General features: G+C 47.0%; 1 protein-coding gene across 1 annotated transcript in view; it reads right to left on the bottom strand.

Annotated features, from left to right (window-relative positions):
- Window positions 1-25763, bottom strand: part of SLC15A4 (solute carrier family 15 member 4) — a 32888-nt gene that overhangs the window by 1631 nt on the left and 5494 nt on the right. The window contains 9 exon segments of the mRNA XM_070950966.1: window positions 2471-2629; window positions 9883-10038; window positions 11812-11857; window positions 11860-11928; window positions 11930-11968; window positions 11970-11984; window positions 16236-16325; window positions 17275-17449; window positions 18958-19253. Of these exon segments, the coding sequence (XP_070807067.1) occupies window positions 2471-2629; window positions 9883-10038; window positions 11812-11857; window positions 11860-11928; window positions 11930-11968; window positions 11970-11984; window positions 16236-16325; window positions 17275-17449; window positions 18958-19253 (1045 nt within the window).

The following is a 25763-nucleotide window of genomic DNA, read 5'->3' on the forward strand; positions in this document are numbered from 1 at the left end:
GAGGAGAGGAGAGGAGAGGAGAGGAGAGGAGAGGAGAGGAGAGGAAGATAGAAAGGAAGGAAGTGAAGGAAGGAAAAAGAAAGAGATGGGAGGGAGAGGAAGGAAAGGAAGGAAGGAAGGAGGGAAAGAAGGAAGGAGGAAGGAAGGAAGGGAAGGAAGGAAGGGAGGGAGGGAGGGAAGGAAGGAAGAAGGGAAGGAAGGAAAGGGAAGGAAAAAAGGAAAAAAGGAAGGAAGGAAAGAGAAAGAGGGAGGGAGGGAGGGAAGAAAGATATTGATTTCCTGACATTTACAGCCAAATCAGACCCCTCCCTTCAGCCCAATCAAAACGTATTAATTAAGCATTTCCTTTCCTTAAGAAACTATCTGAATTTGGTCAGTTCACCAGCAATACCCCTGCGTCAATGTGAAGCCTCTTGTCCTTGTAAGCATTAATTCAATTAAACCCATTTTTTTTTAATCGGGAGGCGAGAACCGCACGAAAGTTCTTTCACTTGACACTTTAAAAACGGGATATATATATATATATTTCCCCTGAAAAGCACAGGGGCTTAAAAAACTGCCTCCCCCCCCTTTCTTTTATGGATCAGAGTGTGAATGCCATAAAAATCTTTTTCTCTCGCTCACAAGGCAGAACTAATTTTAATTGTTTTAGAGGAGAATGCTGGCTGGCAATTTTGGGCTCTTGCAGATCCGTGAAGGAGAGGGGATTTGAGCCAACAGCGTGAATGGAGAAGGGATGGAAGAAACCTGATCAATTCCTTGGGTTAAATTATTGGTCATCGAGCATTTATAGGGCTGATCTTGCTGAATCAGTTCCTGAGAAGGTCCCGAGAACTTTTATGCTGCTCCCCAAAAGTTCCCCATGTGCTCATTTAGTGAGGTAGAATGCTTCCCACGCTACTACAGTAGTGGCCCAAATTGTGGAAACCTTTTGAGTAAAAGTGTATTTTTGAGGTTTGATGGCTAATAACACCACTTTTTTTCTAGAGTTTCAAGATAATCCTATTCCACTGCTGGAATGGCCTGGGAAGAGCCCAGACCTTCACCCAATTGAAAATCTAGGGAGCCGACTAAAGAAACTGGTTAGTCAGAAGCGACCCAGCAATAAAACCCAGTTAATCGAAGCTATCATTCAATTTGGTTTCACATGATAACAGTTGCAGAACTAAAAGACTTGGTTCACTCCATGGGAAGAGGTTGTGAGGCCGTCATTCATGCTAAAGGTTACCCAGCTAAGTATTAACTGACAGGGTGATAATTTTTGTATATCTCGTTTTTTCTACGTGTTTCACTTTTCTTCTTTATACTGTAACTGCCACTCTAATAGCAAATCCTTCATAAAAGTTATGGCATTACCATCATGATTAAATTATCTTTTCATTGATATATAATTTTATGGTACTACTCCCCCCAAAAAGTGGTGTTATTAGCTAGTTTTAGAAAATACATTTTTCCCAAAAAGTTTCCACAATTTGGGCCACTACTGTAAGTTGGATCTCACTCAGCGTCTTCACCATGAGACAGTGGTTCTCCAAGATTTCAGAGGAGGATATGTTGGAGAATCTTGGGGAACCACTGTCTCCCATGGTTGTAAGTTGGAGGACTCCTTGCAGTAGAGGATTTACAACCATGGGAGATAGTGGTTCTCCAAGATTTCAGAAAAGAATGTGGTTATTACAGGGACTCCTTGACTTACGACCAAGGAAGATAATTGTTTCCCAAAATATCAGAAAAGAAAGTGTTTATAGTGGGTAGCCCTTGACTTATGACCATGGAAGACAGATATTCTCTAAGATTTCAGAGGAGAATATATTATGGGTAGTCCTGGATTTATGACCATGGAAGACAGATGTTCTCCAAGATTTCAGAGGAGAATATATTATGGGTAGTCCTGGATTTATGACCATGGAAGACAGATGTTCTCCAAGATTTCAGAGGAGAATGTGTTTATTATAGCTTGTCCTTGACTTGTGACCATGGGAGATAATGGTTCTCCAAGATTTCAGAGGAGGATATGTTGGAGAATCTTGGAGAACCACTGTCTCCCATGGTTGTAAGTCGGAGGACTCCTCGCAGTAGAGGATTTACAACCATGGGAGATAGTTGTTCTCCAAGATTTCAGAAAAGAATGTGGTTATTACAGGGACTCCTTGACTTACGACCAAGGAAGATAGTTTTTTCCCAAAATATCAGAAAAGAAAGTGTTTATAGTGGGTAGCCCTTGACTTATGACCATGGAAAACAATTGTTCTCCAAGATTTCAGAGGAGAATGTATTTATTATAGCTTGTCCTTGACTTGTGACCATGGGAGATAGTGGTTCCCCAAGATTTCAGAGGAGAATGTGTTTATTACAGAAAGTCCTCAACTTTGGGATCAAGCATTTGCTAAAAGGGTAAACTTGAAGTTGGTTTTCTGCCTGCATATTTTTTTAAAAAAAGAAAAAATCCAAGCCAATAGTGATAACTGACCCAAATCCGTGTGATTGCTCATCCAACCGATTGATTTGAGGGACACCAACTCCAGGAGTCCCGAGCCCACGAAAGACCCGATTCCAGAAAAAAAGAAGAAGAGGCCCATTATTGCACTTTGCATCGATTTCGGAGCCGCAGAGTAGGCGAATTCCAAACCTGGGAACACAAAGACAGACCATGGTTAGTTCACAAGCTAACTTCAGCAGAAAGTTAGCTTCTGTTTCTCTGCCTCGAATCTCCCGCCGCTTTATTTCGTTGGGAGTTGCAGTGTAAGGAGCAAAACCTAAATCGCTCTCGGGACGGGTGGTGAAGCAATGGATTTTCCGGTCATTTAAAATTTATTTGCCTTTTAAATTTGTAAGGTTTTCGACTGCAGCTCAGAATCTGATCAATCCCAATGAAACTCTTGAACACGAGGCAACCGATAATTGGTTTTATTTCTGATCAGAATGCAAAACTGGGCGACCTTTTATCTCCCACCTTAAACAGAACAAGGCAGAGAGAAAAAGAAGCAGAAGCTGCCTCTCAAAAACTTTTTCTCAAACTTCTTGCAGTTTACACAGATTGCACAGATCGTCACCGTGTTAGAAACGGTAATTTCATAGCCATTAGTTCATGCAAACTTCGTGATTTTCTCAGGGCTCTGAAAACAAAGGACCTTAGAAAGGAGGAAAAGAAATACATTTTCTGGCATGTAGCCCAGAGTTTTGTTAGGGGTTTTTTAAGAAGCGACTGGACAGCCACTTGTCTGAAATGGTTTAGGGTCTCCGGCTTGAGCAAGGGGCTGGGCGAGAAGACCTTCAAGGTCCCTTCCAACTCTATTCTGATTCTTGAGTTGTGGGTGCTCCATCACTGGAGGTTTTCAAGAAGAGATTGGACAGCCATTTGTCATGAATGGTGTAGAGTCTCCTGCTTGAGTAGAGGGCTAGACTAGAAGATCTCCAAGCTTCTCTCCTCTCCTCTCCTCCCCTCCCCTACTCTACTCTTTCCATTCCACTCCACTCCAATTCCTTCTGCATCCCAAACCTCTGAAAATTCTGCCCCCTCTTGCAGCTACAACTAACAAAGTAGACTTGGGCAGTGACGGGATTTAGCCGGTTCGGGCAAATTGGTTGTTAAATTACTAGCTGGCCCCTCCCCTCCCTGCCCCTTCCAGAAGTCCCCATGTGCCCTGTTTTCGCTCCCAGGAGGCTGCAGGGAGGCCTACTACACCCAAAATGGGGCGGGGTATGGCGCGTCGCCCCCCCTTCCACGGCCCCTTTTTGCTTCCAGGGGGGTGCAGGAGGCCAAGTGCTGCCTGTCACACCCCCTGGTCACGCCCACCATGGCCACGCCCACCCAGCCGGTCATTAGGGCAGAGAGCCGGTTGTTAAATTATTTGAATCCCACCACTGGACTTGGAGAGTCGTTGATCCATTGACGGCCTCCCAAAACGAGCTCTCTTTTCCAGTCAAAGCCTCTTCAGAACTCAAGAGAGAAGCAAAAAATTCCTTATTTTTCTAAATCCGAATCACCCTGGACAAGAAGTGGCCAAGAACGTGACTTGTTCCCGATTGAAAGGAATCAAAGGATAAGGAACGGGAAAGTCTTGTTCTCAATCCAGATGCCTCTGGAGGCCTCTCAAGCAAATGGCAAAATTGCCATTTCAAATGTGTCCAGAGGGGGAAAAAAATAATTCAATGTTAAGAGTGGAAAATAAGGGCAGCCGTTGTATTGAATTTTAATGAAACCTAAATACCAGGAATGCGATTGTTCTTGTGTACCACTCGTGTTTCAAAATGAGCGACACACAGAGAAAAAGAGACACAAGACTCAAAGGTTGCACGTTCCTGCTTTAGGGAGATCACCTTTTGCAGATCAGCTGTTTGTTTGTTTATTTATTTGTACCCGGCTCTCACTGATCTTTACGAGGAACTCAAAGGGGTGAACATTCCTCTCCTCCTATTTTACCCACAACAACAAACTTGAGTAGTGAGTTGGGCTGAGAGAGATGGACTACTAGCCCAAAGTCACCCAGCTGGCTTTCATGCCTAACGTGGAACTAGAATTCTCAGTCTCCTAGTGATGGGCCAAAAACACCCAGCCAGCTTTCATGCCCAAGGCAGGACTAGAACTCCCAGTCTCCTGGTGTTTGGGCTAAAGTCACCCAGCTGGCTTTCATGCATAAGATGGGACTAGAACTCCCAGTCTCCTGTTCATTGGCCCAAGGTACCTAGCTGGCATTCATGTCTAAGATGGGACTAGAACTCCCAGTCTCTTGTTGATTGACCCAAGGTCACCTAGCTGGTTTACACGCCTAAAATGGGACTAGAACTCCCAATCTTCTGGTGATTGGCCCAAAGTCATCCAGCTGGCTTTCATGCCTATGGCAGAACTAGAACTCACCATCTCCTGGTGATTGGCTCGAAGTCACTCAGCCAGCTTTCATGCCTAAAACGGAACTAGAACTCACAGACTCCTGCTTTCTAATCTGGACCCTTAACCACTAGACCAAACTGTCCCTCTGAATGTTGAAACTACAGTAGTGGCCAAAATTGTGGAAATCTTTTTGGGAAAAGTGTATTTTTAAGGTTTGATGGTTAATAACACCACTTTTTTTTTTTGGAGTTTCAAGATCATCCTATTCCACTGCTGGAATGGCCTGGGAAGAGCCCAGACCTTCACCCAATTGAAAATCTATGGAGCCGACTAAAGAAACTGGTTAGTCAGAAGCGACCCAGCAATAAAACCCAGTTAATAGAAGCCATCATTCCATCTTGGTTTCACATTAGAACAGCTGCAGAACTAAAAGATCTGGTTCCCTCCATGGGAAGACGTTGTAAGGCCGTCATTCATGCTAAAGGTTACCCAACGAAGTATTAACTGACATGGGGATCATTTTTGTATATCTCATTTTTTCTGTGGGATAATTTTTGTATGTCTCATTTTTTCTACATGTTTCACTTTTCTTCTTTATGCTGTAGCTGCCATTCTAACAGCAAATCCTTCATAAAAGTTAATGCATTACGTTCTTGATTAAATTATCTTTCCATTGATGCCGATCTCAATTAGCTCCTTGGTTCTCTGAGGAGCTGAGAGAGATGAAGCATCGGAAAAGACACCTAGAGAGCATTTGGAGGACTAGTCAATCCGATTCCGACCGGACACAGGTGAGGTCTTATATCAAGACCTACCTAGTGGCGATAAAAGCGGCAAAATCTAACCATTTTTCCGCTCTTATCGCATCTGCAGAGAACCGCCCAGCCGCCCTGTTTAGGGTGACCCACTCCCTTCTTCGGGGGGGAGTGCGGGAAGATCCCTTGCAGGGTCGTGCTGAGGATTTTGTGCAATTCCTGCACGATAAAGTCGCTCGGATTCGGGATGGCTTGGACTCCGATTGGATGAGTCCACGGGAGGAGACCAGGGCAGGTCTTGAGAATGTTATCTGGGAGGAGTTTGATCCTGTGACTCCTGAGGATGTGGACAGGGTTCTGGGTAAGATTAGTGCCGCCACGTGTTTATTGGACCTGTGTCCCTCCTGGTTGGTATTGGCCTCCAGGGAGGTTACACAAGGCTGGCTCCAGGGGATTATAGGTGCTTCTCTGAGCGAGGGTGTCTTTCCTGCCGCCTTGAAAGAGGCGGGTAGTGAGGCCCCTCCTCAAGAAGCCTTCCCTGGACCCAGCTGAATTAGCCAACTATCGTCCAGTCTCCAACCTTCGTTTTGTGGCGAAGATTGTTGAGAGCGTGGTGGCACGACAACTTCCCCAGCACCTGGATGAAGCTATCTATCTAGACCCGTACCAGTCGGGCTTCAGGCAGGGGTACAGCACAGAAACGGCATTGGTCACGTTGGTGGATGATCTCTGGAGGGCTTGGGACAGGGGTTGCTCCTCTGTCCTAGTCCTATTAGATCTCTCAGTAGCTTTTGATACCATCGACCATGGTATCATGCTGCAGCGGTTGAGGGGGTTAGGAATAGGGGGCACCGTTTTGCGGTGGTTCTCCTCCTTCCTCTCCGACCGCTCGCAGTTCGTGTTGGCAGGGGGACAGAGGTCGACCTCGAGGCGTCTCACATGGGGAGTGCCGCAAGGGTCGGTCCTCTCGCCCCTCCTGTTCAACATTTATGTGAAGCCGCTGGGTGAGATCATCCGTGGTTTTGGGGTGAAGTGTCATCTGTACGCTGATGATACCCAGCTGTACATCTCCACCCCGGACCACCCCAACGATGCCCCTTGATGTGATGTCTCGCTGCCTGGAGGCCGTGCGGGCCTGGATGGGGAGGAACAGGCTCAGACTCAACCCCTCCAAGACCGAGTGGCTGTGGCTTCCGGCGCCCCGATATAGTCAGCAGGTGCCATCGCTGACTATTGGGGGTGAATCTTTGCCCCCCACGGAGAGGGCTCGCAATCTGGGTGTCCTCCTGGATGCACGGCTGTCTTTAGAAGAGCATATGACGGCCATGGCCAGAGGGGCCTTTTATCAGGTTCGCCTCATCCGCCAGTTGCAGCCCTTTCTGGACCGGGACGCCTTGCGCACGGTCACTCATGCCCTTGTCACCTCCCGGCTGGACTATTGTAATGCTCTCTACATGGGGCTCCCCTTGAAGAGCACTCGGAGGCTCCAACTGGTCCAGAATGTGGCCGCATGGTTGGTTATGGGCGCAATTCGTTGTGTCCATGTGACACCCCTCCTGCGCGAGCTGCACTGGCTCCCAGTGGTCTTCCGGGTGTGATTCAAGGTGTTGGTTACCACCTTTAAAGCGCTCCATGGCTTAGGACCTGGGTACCTCCGAGACCATCTCCTGCCACCAATAGCCTCCCACCGACCAGTTCGCTCCCACAGAGAGGGTCTCCTCAAGGTGCCATCGGCCAAGTTATGTCGGCTGGCGACACCCAGGGGGAGGGCCTTCTCTGTGGGAGTCCCAGCCCTGTGGAACGAACTGCCCCCGGAAATACGTAAGATCTCCGACCTCCGGGTGTTTCGCTGCGCACTAAAGACCCTGTTGTTCCGCCAGGCCAGGCTATCAACATAATAGTTTTAAATTGGGGTATTTAAATTTATTGGGGTTTTAAATCTGAGCCAATTTATTTAATTATTTTAAATTTTAAATTGCTGTTTGTCTGTGTTTTTAAATAGGCTGTACACTGCCCTGAGTCCTTCGGGAGAAGGGTGGTATAGAAATAAAATTATTATTATTATTATTATTATTATTATTATTATTATTATTATTATTATTATTATTATTATTATTATTACTACTACTACTACTACTACTATTATTATTAAATATAATTTTAGGGTACTACTCCCAAAAAAAAAAAGTGGTGTTATTAGCTAGTTTTAAAAAATACACTTTTCCCAAAAGGTTTCCACAATTTGGGCCATTAGCGTAGTCTTCACCAGGCCTTGATCTGGCATCTTTCTCCCAGGTGCTCCTCTGCAATATTTGGTTTCTAGACTCAAAAAACGCCCGTAAACCTGTAGGCAAGTTTGTCACTGCTAGCAAAAACCCACAAAAAAGGACCCCGGAGAAACCAAGCTGTTCAGAATCGGTTGGGACCCCACGGCGAGAACATGGCTATGATTTAATTAGAAGACGAGGCGAAATGAGGGCTCTGCGAAAGAGCGAGAGGCTGGCGGCTTTTTTGTTTTTTTTCCTAATGAACCCAAAATGTGTGTGAAACAGAGCAGAAAATGAGATTTTATGGCCCTGCACACACCTCCCATTTGCAGGTTGCACCAGGAAAGTTGGAAGGGAGGAGAGGAACAGAGAGAGAAGGAAAATCAATCCCCGGTGATGAGCCTTGATAGTTATGCAACTAGCAAAGAGTCCTGGCCTTGTTTTCTCAAGCCAGGAATTTTCTAAAAATCCACCGAGAACAGCCTAGACCAGAGATCTTCAAACTTGGCAGCTTTAAGACTTGTGGACTTCAACTCTAGCCACACCTATCCAGCCAGTCATTAGGGCAGAGAACCAGTTGTTAAAAAACACAAAATCCTTTTGATATCTCTCTCTCTCCCCTCCCTCCCTCTCTCCCCCTCTCTCTGTATCTCTGTCTCTCTCTCTCCCCCTCTCTCTCTCCCCCTCTCCCTGTATCTCTCTCCCCCCTCTCTCTCCCCCTCTCTGTATCTCTCTCTGTCTCTCTCTCCCCCTCTCTCTCTCCCCCTCTCTATCTCTCTCCCCCCCTCTCTCTCCCCCTCTCTGTATCTCTCTCTGTCTCTCTCCCCTCTCTCTCCCCCTCTCTGTATCTCTCTGTCTCTCTCTCCCCCTCTCTGTATCTCTCTGTCTCTCTCTCCCCCTCTCTGTCTCTCTCTCTCCCTCTCTATCTCTGTCTCTCTCTCTCCCCTTCTCTGTATCTCTCTCTGTCTCTCTCTCTCCCCCCTCTCTCTGTATCTGTCTCTCTCTCCCCCTCTCTCCCCCTCTCTCTGTCTCTCTCTCTCCCCCTCTCTGTATCTCTCTCTGTCTCTCTCTCTCTCCCCCTCTCTGTATCTCTCTCCCCCCTCTCTCTCCCCCCTCTCTCTGTATCTCTCTCTGTCTCTTTCTCTCCCACTCTCTCTGTATCTCTCTCTGTCTCTCTCTCTCCCCCTCTCTCTGTATCTCTCTCTCTCCCCCCTCTCTGTATCTCTCTCTTCCCCTCTCTCTGTATCTCTCTCTGTCTCTCTCACCCCCTCTCTATCTCTCTGTCTCTCTGTCTCTCTCTCCCCCTCTCTATCTCTGTCTCTCTCTCTCCCTCTCTCTGTATCTCTCTCTGTCTCTCTCTCTCCCCCTCTCTCTGTATCTCTGTCTCTCTCTCCCCCTCTCTCTCCCCTCTCTGTCTCTCTCTCTCCCCCCTCTCTGTATCTCTCTCTGTCTCTCTCTCTCTCCCCCTCTCTCTGTATCTCTCTCCCCCTCTCTCTCCCCCTCTCTCTGTATCTTTCTCTCCCACTCTCTCTGTATCTCTCTCTGTCTCTCTCTCTCTCCCCCTCTCTCTGTATCTCTCTCTCTCTCCCCCCCTCTCTGTATCTCTCTCTTCCCCTCTCTCTGTATCTCTCTCTGTCTCTCTCGCCCCCTCTCTATCTCTCTGTCTCTCTGTCTCTCTCTCCCCCTCTCTATCTCTATCTCTGTCTCTCTCTCTCCCCCTCTCTGTATCTCTCTCTGTCTCTCTCTCTCCCCCTCTCTCTGTATCTCTCTCTGTCTCTCTCTCTCCCCCCCTCTCTCTGTATCTCTCTCTGTCTCTCTCTCTCCCCCTCTCTCTGTATCTCTGTATCTGGCTGGCGGGGCCAGCCAGTGGTGAGATCATCCGACAGGGAGCCACAGCAGAGAGCCAGATGTGGCTCCGGAGCCACAAGTTGCTGACCCCTGGGTCAGCTAGGGATTTAAATAGACCGAATGAAAGAAGATTAAATTGGGGGCTTTTTTCCTGTCACACAACGCAACACAGCAAACCAACCTGCAATGCTGGCTAAGATTTCGCTGATCCCGATCAGAATATACTGAGGGACCTGCCACCAGACGGACATGTCGGCTGCATGGTAGACGGCCGTCCCAATCTTCTGATCAATGGTTTTGGTCTTGACTCTCCTCAGCCGGTCACTTTCCAATATTCCTGGAAGGGAAAATGCACAAGAAATGACTCGCAATCAGCAACGCCCGTCTGATGTTCAAACCGTGCATTTCCACCATGTTGTCCCCGACCTCACCAGCGTTGTACAAAGCATTGCAGTTTTGATTGCACGGTTGCGTCTACCCACGGCGCTCGCCCTGATTGGTCATCCTGTTTCAGATCAACCCGTGCAGTGTAATCCAAACCATCAGAAATAGAATTAAGATGGGTTTAGACCCATGATGGCGAACCTATGGCACGCGTGCCACAGCTGGCACCACGGAGCCCTTTCTGCGAGTACGCGAGCCGTTGCCTAGCTCAGCTGTACCATGCATGCATGCGTGCCTCCCGCCAGCCAGCTGATTTTCGAGATGCGTGGGGGGAGTGCATGCAGGAGACTCATGCACATGCGTGGGGATCTTGCACGCATCTGTGGCGTGGGCAGGGGGTAATGCGGGGGAGTGTGGCGCCCCCCCCCGTGGCCAGTTTTTAATGGAGGCGGGAGAGTCGCATACGTGTGCGCGTGGGGGAAGTTGTGCGTGCATGCACAGAGGGGGTGCATTGCATTATGGGTGCCGACACGCACAAGCGCGCTTTCGGCACACGACGAGAAAAATTTTAGTCATCACTGGTTTAGACCCCTATAACAGGGTTCCCCAGAGAGTGATGCGGTGGTCTAGAGGTGGAACTCTCGCCTCACAATCAGGAGGCTGTGAGTTCGATCCTAGGTAGAGGCAGATATTTCTCTCTCTGGGCACAATGAGAATATATCTGCTGAACAAAACTCTGCACTGGCAACAGGAAAGGCATCCGGCCAGTAAACACTCAGCTCCATTCAGTTGCCCAGACTCCACCTGCAATGGATTATGGGGTCATTAAAAGATGATGATGATGATGATGATGATGATGAAGAAGAACAGGGATTCCCCCAACCTCTGGGCTGCGGCCCACTAGTGCTGGGGTGGATTCTACTTACCTCCGCTACCAGTTCGCAACAGGAGCGTGCGCGCGTCTGTGCATGTGCAGATCGTTCATGCTGATGTCCGGGCGGGGTGGGCGGAGCCTCCCACTGCTGTTACTACCGGTTCGCAAGAACCGGACTGAACCGGGAGCAATCCACCACTGCACTAGTGGACCGTGAGCTGTTTGCAATCGAGCCGCAGAAACAGCAGGCCAGCACATTTGTGTGAGCTGCATGCACACATGCACACCCGCTCGCGGAAAGGAAGCTGCACATGCGTGCACACACACAGGCACATGCTAGCTGGACACTTGTGTAGAATTGACCCCTCTGCCCCATTCACCCCCACCCCCACCCCCCTGCCGGACCACAAAGCTGGGATGGTTGGGGAACTCTGCCCTATAATGCCCACAGATATTAAACCACTGGTGAAGATTTCAGGATAACTGGACATTTTGGTTGGCCAAAGCAAAGTGTTCTCCCAACGTTTAGCGACGGCCTCGTTTTGCAACCGTATGAAGTGAACGACGGTGATGAAAACGGTCACGTTACAACAAGGGCTTACACGGTTGACCTTCGCAGGTAGGAAGGCAGTAAGTGCAGCTCAGTTTCACTTAACGACCGCTTCGCTGAATGCCCAAGTTGCCGGCCGTTATAGGAAAGCAAAACCTAACAGCTAAAGTTGTTAATTAGAGCAACCCCTAGAAATCGAATGGCTATAAAAAGTTCGCGTTTCTGAGCGGAAGATCTAAATCATGACACCGGCGGTATCCATAACCAGTGCCACTCCCATAACCCAAAATCCTGGTCCTCACCTGCAGCGAACGCAGAGCACATGACGAAGGAACATCCCAAAGGCAATTTCTCTTCAGCGAGGAAGGAAGGAGCCCCTTCCTCTTCAAGATGGGATCCACCACTTTGTCTTTGAGGGGGGATGAGGATGAGGATCAGCACAGCATCAAACATGGTCAGCCCAAGCCGCGGGGAACTATAAAATATAAATATTTTATATATAAATATATAAATATTTTATCAATAAATATATAAATATAAAATAGGATTCCACACTATAAAAAAAAGACGTTGAGACTCTAGAAAGAGTGCAGAGAAGAGCAGCGAAGATGATTAGAGGGTTGGAGACTCAAACATATGAAGAACGGTTGCAGGAACTAATACCACTCTATAAATGCACTGCATTTTTATATTTACCAGATGAGCTCTTATTTTTGAACTTTCAGATTTACCGTAGCTTGCCAAGTTCTTTATCTCTAAGCTAACTGCACATGTCCACATTCTTTCACTTTCTTCTATCTCTTTCTTTGTTCTCCGGCCAGATGACCTACAAGGTCCCTTTCCAACTCTGTTAATCTGTTAAAAACTGTGGTGGGGAAAGAGAGGAAGGCAACAACCCAAATTCAGCCCTCTAGTTCTCAATACGGGACCTCCGTTTTTTTCAGATAGCCATCGTGTGGCTCGGTGAGGCACCTCAACCCCATGTCAGCAATGATTAATGTGTGTGAGAGAACAGAACCTACCATAGCAACAGCACTTAGAGTTATATACCGCTTCACAGTGCTTTACAGCCCCTCTTTAAGCGGTTTATAGTGTCAGCCTTTTGCCCCCAACAATCTGGGTCCTTGTTTTACTGACCTCGGAAGGGTGGAAGGCTGAGCCAACCTTGAGCCAGTGAGAATCAAACTGCTAGCTGTAGGCAGAATTAGCCTGCAATACTGCATTCTAACCACTGCACAGGAAGGAAAGAAGGAAGGAAGGAAGGAAGGAAGGAAGGAGCATTTACACCTATATACTGCTTCACAGTGCTTTCCAGCCCTCTCTAAGCGGTTTACAGTGTCAGCCTCTTGCCCCCAACAATCTGGGTCCTCATTTTACCCACCTCAGAAGGAGGGAAGGCTGAGTCAACCTTGAGCCAGTCAGGATCGAACTCCAGGCTGTGGGCAGAGTTAGCCTGCAATACTGCCTTCTAAACGCTGCACCACCATGGAAGGAAGGAAGGAAGGAAGGAAGGAAGGAAGGAAGGAAGGAGCATTTACACCTATATACTGCTTCACAGTGCTTTCCAGCCCTCTCTAAGCGGTTTACAGTGTCAGCCTTTTGCCCCCAACAATCTGGGTCCTTGTTTTACCGACCTCGGAAGGGTGGAAGGCTGAGCCAACCTTGAGCCAGTGAGAATCAAACTGCTAGCTGTAGGCAGAATTAGCCTGCAATACTGCATTCTAACCACTGCACAGGAAGGAAAGAAGGAAGGAAGGAAGGAAGGAAGGAAGGAAGGAGCATTTACACCTATATACTGCTTCACAGTGCTTTCCAGCCCTCTCTAAGCGGTTTACAGTGTCAGCCTCTTGCCCCCAACAATCTGGGTCCTCATTTTACCCACCTCAGAAAGATGGAAGGCTGAGTCAACCTTGAGCCTGGTGACATTCGAACTGCCAAATTGCAGTCAGCCGGTAGTCAGCAGAAGTAGCCTGCAATACTGCATTCTAACCACTGCGCCACCATGGCTCTATTTACAGAATAACAGAATAGCAGACTTGGAAGGGACCTTGGAGGTCTTCTAGTCCAACCCCCAGCACCGGCAGGACACCCTACGCCATTTCGGACCAATGGTTTGTCCAATCTCTTCTTAAAAACCTCCACTGTTGGAGCACACCCACAACTTCTGGAGGCAAGCCGTTCTACTTTGCATTTATCCCTATGGCTTGGTGGCTTTGGAGAACATCTGCTAAATCCTTGGTGCCGGCCAGTCAACTTCCCAGAAGCTAAAAAACAAAAATCCTGTCAGCAGAGAAATTAAAATCTCCCCCCCCCCACTTCCCACCCATTTCTGACACGCAGAAACTGTAAACTCATTAAGGATCTGTCTTCATCGCCCCACAAGCGGAGAAGAATGACAGTTTTACGAGGGATCATAGGTTAAAACATCAGCACACATGATCCGCACAGCAAAATTGTTCCTAAAATTGTTATTTACACCAACACAGAGCCGGGCTCTGCACTTGCCCTCTCTCTGTTGTCTCAGACCTTCTGCAGATGCCCTGCTCTTCATTAAAATTTCCACCTTGCAAGATTTTGACCTGGGTCAAGCCAATATACCCTTAGCCGCTTGCAGAAGGTTATTCCCTCCTCTGTAATCTCCAGGAAAAGTTCAAGAGGGGAAGGGTGAAAAGTCCCAATTAAACGGGGAAAACGGCCAAGATCTCCGATGGAGGGTTTTTTTTTTTTTGAAAACCACGATGACTCTAATCATTAAATATTCATGCCGGATAAAATGCACCAGGAATGCTGAAAATGGGCAAGACGCGGTTAAGGGATAGGTCAACCGACGGAACAGGCATTCCAAATGAATTTGGGGGGGTGGGGGTGGAGGGGAAACGGGCCTCTCCAATCGGCTGACCCGAATGGACATATGGAAAGGTGTTTGGAAACCTTCCTGTTTTTAAAAACAAAACAAAAGTTCATGTCAGCTTTGGAAGCCATATTAGGCCGGAAGCTTCCATGCTGCCACCTTCTCATGTGTGGGAAAGTAGGAGGGGGGAATTAGTAGAGGGGTTGTCTGTAGACATAATGATATTCTTCCTGTTGGTCAAGGTCAGGGCAATCCTTGAGGAGCACCCAGAGGCTCCAACTGGCGCAGAGTGCGGCCGCGCGGGTGGTTATGAGAGAGACGTGGTGTTCCCATGTAACACCTCTCCCGCGCGAGCTGCACTGGCTCCCGGTGGTCTTTCGGGTGCGCTTCAAGGTTTTGGTTACCACCTTTAAAGCGCTCCATGGCTCAGGATCTGGATACTTGCGGAACTGCCTGCTACCACCAATAGCCTCCCACCGGCCGGTACGCTCCCATAGAGAGGGGTTCCTCCGGGTACCATCGGCCAAACAATGCTGACTGGCGGCCCCCAGGGGGAGGGCCTTCCCTGTAGGGGCACCGACTATCTGGAACGAGCTCCTCTCGGAGATACGGAGGATCCCAGATCTGCGCACCTTCTGCCGCGCTCTCAAGACCTTTTTATTTCACCAGGCGGGCCTGGCCTAATTTTCTCCCTCTTTTATGAAAGATTTTTAATTTTTTAATATCTTTTAGTATTTTATATATTCAAATTTTAAAATTTGTTTTAAATAGTTGGGGTTTTAATTTGTCTGGGCCAAAACTATTTAATTTGATTTTAATTCTACTTTTAAATTTTGTATGTATGTGTTTTATTGTTTGGCTGTGCACCGCCCTGAGTCCTTCGGGAGTAGGGCGGTATAGAAATCAAATCAAATAAATCAAATAAATAAATAAATCTGGAGAAGGAGTGGTCGGAGTGCTGTCTCGAGATGGGACGGATGGTGATTGGAGCATGTGATTGACTGAGGAGTGAGGGGATGGTTTTGGGGGTTTTGATTTACTGAGGGAAAACCCGGACCTTTCAGATTCGGGTTTTCCCAGATGTGCCAGTTTACCGATTCTAGTAAATAGAACTTTGAAAAATGCTTGCTTCAGCATTTTTACTTGGAGTTGGGGTTTGTTTCTGGAACGCCGACAGTCCAATTGCTTAAGCTAGTTAGAAAACATAGAACGTAGAGTAAGAGGGTTGGAAGAGACCAACTTGGAGGTCATGTAGTCCAGGGGTCTCCAACCTTGGCAACTTTACAGACTGGCGGACTTCAACTCCCAGAATTCCCTAACCAGCGTTGCTTCTGGGAGTTGAAGTCCGCCAGACTTAAAGTTGCCAAGGTTGGAGACCAGGGGTGAAATCTACTTATCTTCCCTACCGGTTCGGAAGTGTGCACGCCATCCTCACGCCCGATTTTTTACCCTCTGCGCATGCGCAGAAGGCTTTCCCCATGCACAGAGGGTTAAAAACCAGGAAGTAACGATGTCTGGGCAGATGGGCGGAGACTTGTGCTTCTGCCGCTACAGGTTCGCCAAACCACACCCTGTTGCCGCTACAGATTTGCGCGAACTGGACAGAACTGGCAGGATTTCACCACTGTTGGAGACCTCTGCTCTAGTCCTACCCCTTGCTGAAGCAGGAGATTCTATACCATTCTGGCAAAATGGCTGTCCAATCTCTTGATGAAAACCTCCAGTGTTGGAGCACTTCTGGAGGGAAGTGTCAGAGTATGAATATTCATAGGCTGGAATAGGCATAGCAACAGGTCAACCAATGGGGAGGGCTGGACTAGAAGATCCCCAAGGTACTTTCCAACTCTGTTATCCTTTTTTCACTCTGTGGCTCACCGTGTGGGCGTTCGTGGTGCCGTTTGACGTAAAGTTGGAAAACTGTGGAATTCTCAGGTGAAGGCTCTGGAGGACATAGGTGGTCTGCATCTGTGAAGTCGAAAGGATTTATTGTTCATTAGTGTTCTTTACAAAACCCAGAAACAGTTTACAGAGTCAGCATATGGTCCCCAATAATCTGGGTGTCAGCACTTCAAGCTGAATTTACTCTAGTGCTGACATAAGAAGGAGAAGCGGAGGCATCTGGAAAGGGGCGTTTGACTTTTCACCTACTTATTTTCCCTGGAGATAATATCCCCTAGGATATGGGATGGGAGGGGGGAAATTCCTTTGAGCTGGAGCAGTAGATTAGGGGTAGAGTGACTTGGAAGATGGCCAATGAGTGCAGAGGAGTGGGGAAAGGAAAAGGAGGGTTTTGGGTCAGGAAGTCAGTGTTGGCTACGATGGAGTCGGAGTTAGAATGTCGTGCTTAATAAATGGAAGTTTTTCATCAAAGACTTTCTTTGAAATGCAATTTATTTGAGACGACCTCGAAACTTGACACTGGGTCCATCCTGGGAAGGATGGAAGGCTGAGTCAACCTTGAGCCGGTTCAGAATCGAACTGCTGGCAGTGGGCAGAGTTTGCCTGCAATGCTGCATTCTAACCACTGTGTACCATGGAAGGAAGATCCTCATTTTAACCACTTCAGAGGGAGGGAAGGCTGAGTCAACCTTGAGCAGGTCAGAATTGAACTGCTGGCAGTGGGCAGAGTTTCTGTGCAATACTGCATTCTAACCATTGTGCCACCATGGCAGAATAGAAATAGAAATAGAAATAACAGAAACAGAAATAGAAGAAATATAAATAGCCTCTTTCCCCCAACAATCTGGGTCCTCATTTTACCCATCTCAGAAGGATAGAAGGCTGAGTCAACCTTGAGCCTGGTGAGATTTGAACTGCCGAACTTCAGCTAGCAGTCATCTGAAGTAGCCTGCAATCCAGCACTCTAACCACTGCACCACCTCGGCTCTTTTCGAACCACAGTTGATCCACTCACCTGGAAGTAGACTGTCCAGTACGGGATGAGAGCTAAAAAGACGGGGATGATTTTGACCAAGGCCTTGACGTCTTCCACTTTGTCTTCTCGGAAAGGGCCCCCATGGGAGGCCTTGGCTGCTTCAAAAAGGCTGTCCCTGGAAGGCTGAGACGGGTGAAGGATCCCTTGACTGCCCCTTTGAAGAGAAAATGAAAATTTATTCCTTTTCAGCTGCATCACCCAAAGACTTTGGAGCTGGGCTTTTTTTTTTAAAGGCGGTGGGTGCCAAATATTCAGGGGTGCCAAAGGCGAAGAATCAGTTGACTCAAAGAATGGGTGGGATGGGGACATACTACATTGAAGACTGCCTGTTGGTTAGGGTGCACATCAAAAATTGAAATTCTTTCAGATTGAAGGCAGGCTTGTTGTTTTTTCTGGAAAACTGTCCAAAGGCTTGCATGAACTTTCTGAAATGCTCTGTATATGATGGGGTGGGGTGGGGTGGAAAGGGAGGGAGGGAGGAAAAAAAGAAAGAAGCAAGCAAGGAAGGAAGGAAAGGAGAAAGAGGGAAGAAGAAAGGAAGGAGGTAGGGAGGAAGGAAGGAAGAAGGAAGGGGAGGGAGGGGAAAGTAGGGGGAAGGGGAAGGAAGGAAGGAAGAAAAAGAGGGAAGGAGGAAGAGAGGGAGGGAGGAAGGGAAGGAAAGGAGAAAGAGGGAAGGAGGAAGGGAGGGAGGGAGGGAGGAAGGAAAGGAGAAAGAAGGAAGGAGGGAGGGAGGAAGAAGGGGAAGGAAGGGGAGGGAGGGGAAAGTAGGGGGAAGGGGAAGGAAGGAAGGAAAGGAGGAAGAGGGAAGGAGGAAGAGAGGGAGGGCGGGAGGAAGGTAGGGAAGGAAAAGAGGAAGAGGGAAGGAGGAAGAGAGGGAGGGAGGAAGGAAAGGAGAAAGAAGGAAGGAGGGAGGGAGGAAGAGAGGAAGGGAGGAAGGAAGGAAAGGAGAAAGAAGGAAGGAGGGACGGAGGAAGAAGGGGAAGGAAGGGGAGGGAGGGGAAAGTAGGGGGAAGGGAAAGGAAGGAAGGAAAGGAGAAAGAGGGAAGGAGGAAGAGAGGGAGGGAGGGAAGGAAAGGAGAAAGAGGGAAGGAGGGAGGAAGGAAAGGAGAAAGAAGGAAGGAGGGAGGGAGGAAGAGAGGAAGGGAAGGAAGGAAAGGAGAAAGGGAGGGAGGAGAGGGAGGGAGGGGTAAAGGAGGGAGAAGGGGAAGGAAGAGAGGAAGGAGAAAGAAGGAGGGCGGGAGGAAAGGGAAGGAAGGGAGGAAGGAAGGAAGGAAAAGGGGGAAGGGAAGGGAGAGAAAGTGAAAAAGGGAAGAGAAGAAAAGAAAAGAAAAGGGGGTGCTATATTGTAGAGTAACCGCCCATCCAAATTTCAAAGTGCAGTTTCGGGGGCCTTCAAGAACCACAAATGCACACAGAGACAACAGAGGAGATGGGCAAAAATGCCTATTAGGGACTATTCACTTTCAAGACCTCCCAAAGCTGCTTTAACAGAGCCCTCCCGTGAATCCCAAGCAACGCAAACTGAATGCACACCCAGGCTCTTGTTTTTACACCCACCGAGTCTCTTTGGGTCCAGCCTCCTGGGAGAAAGACACACATACACACCCGCCTTCACTTATAATCTGCCTTCAGGAATAACCCCCTGCCTTCACTTCTACCTACCTAGGGCCGGAGAACCGCTCTGGCTGTTTTCGGTTACAGCAAGAATAAGCCAGGATTCTGAACATGTCGGTGAAGGCGCTGCCGTCCGGCGGCTTGGTGATGAACACGCTCTGGCCACACAGGAAGACCACGAAGGAGACCCCGATGCAAACCGTGGGGATGATGTAGCCGACGGCGAAACTGACGTTCTGCTGGATGTACGCGATGCCTCCCAGGGACAGGATGGCTCCCAAATTGATGCTCCAGTAAAACCAGTTAAAGAAACGCCGTGTGGCTTCTGGACCTCGATCCTTCACCTAAAGATTGTTTTCCCAGGGAGAAGAAAACTCTATGAGAAATTTTTTTTTGCTTTAGTTTCTTGCTTTATACATACATACATACATACATACATACATACATACATACATACACATACACATACACATACACATACACATATATATAAGGAATAATATATATAGTCTCCCATAAGTCTCAGAACAGACAACACAAAATGTCTGATAAAGCCTGAAAGTGGTGATTTGAGATATCACCCCACTATGGCTACATAAACATCTTGAGTTACATAGGAAAAAACCCTGACTAAAAAAGTATTATACATTTGAACCTATGAATTAAAAAGAACAAAATAAAAATAAATATTTGACCTTTACAGGGAGGAGTCATAAAATATGGGTGTGGCTGCCTGAAGAAGTCTCATAAGACAGAAATAGTACTATCCCAGTCTCCCATAAGTCTCAGAACAGACAACACAAAATGTCTAATAAAGCCTGAAAGTGGTGATTTGAGATATCACCCCACTATGGCTACATAAACATCTTGAGTTACATAGGAAAAAACCCTGACTAAATATATATATATATACATACATACATACATACATACATACATACATACATATATATATATGTATGTATGGAAGAAACAGCTGCGATCACACACATTGCTCCTAGAAGCACAAAGCCGAAAACACCAGCCTGAAGATGACGAATGAGACTTCATCGAAATGTTGCCAAGACACCTCCAATTTTACGTGGGAGAAAACCCGAATAACCAAAGACCTACATACGAACACCCGCGAAAACCTCAGAAAATATATATATACACACTAGCTCAGGTGTCAGCAACCTGCGGCTCCGGAGCCGCTTGCAGCTCTTTGGGCCCTCTGCTGTGGTTCCCTGTCACGTGATCTCACCATTGGCTGGCCCTGCCCCTCGCCCTCCCTTCCCAGTCACTCCTCGCCTGGCCTGAGAAGATAAGGGCAATGGCGGGTGATGGAGAAGTGGCCGGAGCAGAGACAGAGAGATACAGAGAGAGGGAGAGAGAGAGAGGGATGTCAAAAGGGTTTCATGGTTTCCGGTGTTTTTTAACTACCGGTTCTCTGACCTAATGACCGGCTGGGTAGGCGTGGCTGGGGGGGGGGTCATGTGACTGGTGTGAGTGACGTCGAGTTGGTCATGCCCACCCAGGTTTTGTGTCTCCCGATGTTTTCTTTTCTGTGGGAAACAGGTCCAAATGGCTCTTTGAGTGTTTAAGCTTGCAGATTCCTGCACTAGCTGATAACCCGGCATTGCTCAGGTATTTATTTATCCCAATCCTGCCTTTGAAGGGATTATCTACATTAGCAGGCACCTCTCTGACAACTTGCCCTCTTTGCTTGAAGCTGAGGGCCTAGGGTGTTTTTTTTTTTTAAGAACCAATCCCCCTTACCAGAGGGAGCCCCCTTGTGAAGTACTGTGAAACCGTTACCATGGCAACTCCACTGTGCTGTACAGTAGAAGCCATTTTAAGGCACAACAGGCTGTATCTTAACAGAAGTTGAATCCAAAATGCACACTATCACTGTCAAAAGTACTGTGATTTGACACTATAGATATAATTCATTCCTTTTCATTTCAGTGGCCTAGGCATTCCAGAGTTATGCTGGAACACCCACACACCCTGAGAGGTTAGGGGTGTCTTAACCCCCACAGTATTTTTCCCTAGAGAGTAAGTCATCTGTGTACCAAGATGACTTGGTACATATATGTATACAGAGAGAGGGGTGGGGAGAGAGAGAGAGAGAGAGAGAGAGAGAGAGAGAGAGAGAGAGAGAGGGAGGGAGAGAGAGGAGCATTTTAATCACAGGGGATCCCACCTGCAGTGGGAACATTTTACAGGCGTCAATTTTATAATACCACAAAAAGAAACCAGAGATATTTTAAGAAGCAAACTTTGAAGGAGCAGGTGCAAATCTTTGCCTCTATAAAAAGCAACCGAGAAATGCAAAATAGAATTCCATTTTTAGTCCGTAGAGAGCAGAGTTTTTCAACCTTGGGCCCTTTGAGGATGAATGGATTTGCAGCTCCCAGAACTCCCCAGTCAGCCATGGAAAGAGTGAGAAAGAAACTCAAGGAAACCTCACTTTGATTCTATTTGGTATAAGGGGAGGCGGAAGAAAGTTTTGGCAGATCTTCAAGATTTTATTCTTCTATCCTAGAAGAACAAAATAGCATTCTTGTAACCCAGTGTTTTTCAACCTTGATGGCTTAAAAGACGTGTGGATGTCAACTCCCAGAATTCCCTAGTCAGCTTTTCTGGCTGGGGAATTCTGGGAGCTGAAATCCACATATCTTAATGTTGCCAAGTTAACAACACTAGAGTTAAACAGCTCTCTTTAATCCACTCAATACAAGTAGTCCTTGAATTACAACCACAACTGAGCCCAAAATGTCTTGCAATGTAAGTGAGTTAAGTGAATTTTGTCCCATTTTATGACCTTTCTTGGCAGTTGTTAAGTGAATCATTGCAGTTTTTAAATTTTGTAACACAGTTGTTAAGCAAATCTGGCTTCCGCTTTGACTTTGCTTCTTTCATTGTATTACATTCTTGATTAAATTATGTTTCCATTGATATATAATTTTATTGGTACTATTCCACCAAAAAAACTGTTGTTATTAGCTAGTTTTAGAAAATACACTTTTCCCAAAAGGTTTCCACAATTTTGGCCACTATTGTAGCTTTACTAACACATCCTCATCCTTATCTTAACTAGATAAGCAGGGATTGACGCCAGACAAACAAACAAGCACGCAGGAAGCACTCCCCTATCGAAGAATCACCAAGGAGAATCACCACCACACCCCAATTGGTGGATCTCTGTGGCTGGCTGAGGAATTCTGGGAGTTGAAGTCCACGTATGTTAAAGCAGCCGAAGTCGAGAAACATTTGAGAACAGAGAATAAATCACTGTTTTTGGGGGGACTGAATGCCCAGCAGCTGTTATAGGGATATATTTATCCACACAAGACACACTCTTGGCCCCAAAGCCCCATTTTTCATGACTCATTGGGGCTGCTGCTCTATGACACAGCTGCGAATGAAAAGCCACTACTGTATCTCGCTCTCTCTCAAAAAAAGGAAGAAAATAAAAAATTCAGAACATTCCTCCTGTGCCAGCTGAATCATCCCGAGACTTGTTTTGCTGTGTTTTTGGTTCAATGATGCCATCCCGGCTTACATGAAGCCAACCTCCTTAACTAACAGGGCTTGTTCGTGGCCTCATTAAAAGGTCCAGTTTCGGTCTGGGAATCTGTGCCAACACAGCTGGATGAAGACCAAACAGGGCACCGCTGCCCTCATTCCTAGCCCTCTTTCTTCTGGTTTGCTTAAAACCCTTCAAAGAAAGGAATTCGGATATCTGTAGCCATCTTTCCTTTTCACAGTGCCCCAGGTTTTAAAATCTAATCTATACTGTATATATAAAAGCGAAATCCACTCAGTCATCACAAAATCTCCAGAACAGTAAAGCCTACAAACTTGAAATTTGGCACTTACGTTTCTCTTGGCTTCTAGGTGCTCGCTAAGAAAGGATTTTTCGAAATCATTAGATTTTATATACAGTATATTAACATGCTCTGATGCTAAGGAGAACGTCTGTTCTATTCCTCCTCCCTACCTGAAAAGAACTCTGTTCCAACTGCCAGTTGCCTCACATTACCTCAGTTCAAACTGGCAGACATTCCAGTCCTTCACTCAGGGGTGGGGCTCCTTACAATACTAAACGTCACTACCTCACCAAAATGTCTACGCCTTCCATCTATGGAACTGCTTCCGAACGAACTCAAGGCGGCGGGAGAGATATTCCCTTATGAGTTTCAATCACCGACCACCACTGAGCCAACAGATTGTGAACCGAATTTCTCCTGCGTCGTGTCCCAGCCCCAACTCACTTCTTACACCGACCTCCTCAGTTCAGACGAATCTGTTCCTTCTACTGTAAAACCACTTAAAATTAAGGGGGGGAAAACGCAGGAAAAGATTTACAGATGCGATTAGGAAAACCCAAGTAAGGGAAGCTGTCAAAAAAGTATCATCAAAGTCATCCCGAAGTCAACAGAGAGGCTGTAAAAAAGGATGCATCTAATAACCCCTACGTTAATCTGGCAGCTATCACTAAATATGCCAACATTCGAAGGGCAGGGGCAGATCTACCACAGGGAGTATCATGGCAGGGCCTCAGCAGCAGCCTTCATTTCTCCAGATAGACTTCGTTGGCGATGATGACAATGAAAAGGACATCTGTTGTGGAATCTACCCGGGCATTACTCTGGTTAATTCAATTTATCATGCCCAATCACATAGTTTCGTAGTGAAGCACAGGTATCCAGCTAGTAAATAAATAAGATTGGGGTGTATAATTTCAGAGGGAAGGTGGCATTTTTATTTATTTTTTTATTTTTATATGCCGCCCTTCTCCGAAGACTCAGGGAGGCTTACAATGCGTTAAGCAATAGCCTTCATACTTTTGTATATTTTATACAAAGTCAGCTTATTGCCCCCACAAACCGGGTCCTCATTTTACCCACCTTAGAAAGGATGGAAGGCTGAGTCGACCTTGAGCCTGGTGAGAATTGAACTCACAGTAATTGCAGGCAGCTGGATGTTAAATGCTGCCTTAGTAGGAGGCATTAGCCTCCTACGCCACTCAGGCTCCTTGCGTGGCATATTAAACATCTGGACTCCTACATATCAATCCGCCCTTGAAAATCTGGCCCTCGTTAGGATTAAGATCATACGATCATAATCCAGGCACTTGGATTATGCATTTACTTAGGTTGCTTAGAATAACAAGGTTGGAAGAGGCCTTGAAGGTCTTGTAGTCCAACCCCCTGCTGGAGAAGACCACCTTATACTCCCACCCCATCCCCGGTGGACAAATGTACAATGTTTGCAGTGCGTTGGTGGATCACATGATCCCAGCCAGCTTCCAACAAGGAAAGTCCAAAAAAAAAAAAAAGGGAAGGTGGCAGGTTGTAGTCACATGTCCCACTTAATGACCATGGTAAAAAAAAGTTGTAAAATGGAGTATGGTCACACGATGCCTCCCTTAATGACCACATGGCTTAATAGCAAGAGCACTTAAATTTAAATACTGCTTCCTAGTGCATCTGGCCCCCAACAATCTGGGTCTTATTTTACCAACCTCGGAAGGATGGAAGGCCGAGTCATCCTTGAGTTGGTGAGAATCGAACTGCTTGCAGTCGGCAGAGTTAGTTTGCAATATTGCAGTTTAACCACTGTGCACCATGGATGGATGGATGGAAGGAAGGAAGGAAGGAAGGAAGGAAGGAAGGAAGGAAGGAAGGAAGGAAGGAAGGAAGGAAAGTAAAATAGCAATAGGACTTAGACTTATATACCACTTCACAGTGCTTTACAGCCCCTCTCTAAGCGGCTTACAAAGTCAGCATTTTGCCCCCAACAATCTGGGTCCTTGTTTTACCAACCTCGGAAGGATGGAAGGCTGAGTCAACCTTGAGCCGGTTCAGAATCAAATTGCTTGCAGTTGGCAGAGTTAGTTTGCAATATTGCAGTTTAACCACTGTGCACCATGGATGGATGGATGGATGGATGGAAGGAAGGAAGGAAGGAAGGAAGGAAGGAAGGAAGGAAGGAAGGAAGGAAAATAGCAATAGGACTTATATACTGCTTCATGGTGCTTTACAGCCCCTCTCTAAGCGGTTTACAAAATCAGCCTCTTGCCCCCAACAATCTGGGTCCTCATTTTACCCCCCTTGGAAGGATGGAAGGCTGAGTCAACCTTGAGCTGGTGAGAATCAAACTGCTTGCAGTCAGCAGAGTTAGCTTGCAATATTGCAGTTTAACCACTGTGCACCATAGATGGATGGATAGATGGATGGATGGAAGGAAGGAAGGAAGGAAGGAAGGAAGGAAGGAAGGAAGGAAGGAAGGAAGGAAGAAAGGAAAATAGCAATAGGACTTAGACTTATATACTGCTTCACAGTGCTTTTACAGCCCCTCTCTAAGCGGTTCACAGAGTCAGCCTCTTGCCCCCAACAATCTGGGTCCTCATTTTACCCACCTCAGAAAGATGGAAGGCTGAGTCAACCTTGAGCTGGTGAGAATCAAACTGCTTGCAGTTGGCAGAGTTAGCTTGCAATATTGCAGTTTAACCACTGTGCACCATAGATGGATGGATAGATGGATGGATGGATGGATGGAAGGAAGGAAGGAAGGAAGGAAGGAAGGAAGGAAGGAAGGAAGGAAGGAAGGAAGGAAGGAAAATAGCAATAGGACTTAGACTTATATACTGCTTCACAGTGCTTTTACAGCCCCTCTCTAAGCGGTTCACAGAGTCAGCCTCTTGCCCCCAACAATCTGGGTCCTCATTTTACCCACCTCAGAAAGATGGAAGGCTGAGTCAACCTTGAGCTGGTGAGAATCAAACTGCTTGCAGTTGGCAGAGTTAGCTTGCAATATTGCAGTTTAACCACTGTGCACCATGGATGGATGGATGGATGGATGGA

This window comes from Pituophis catenifer, unplaced genomic scaffold (assembly GCF_029215685.1).
Source record: "Pituophis catenifer annectens isolate HBS135680 unplaced genomic scaffold, rPitCat1.0.hap2 SCAF_10, whole genome shotgun sequence".
Lineage (NCBI taxonomy): Eukaryota > Metazoa > Chordata > Lepidosauria > Squamata > Colubridae > Pituophis > Pituophis catenifer.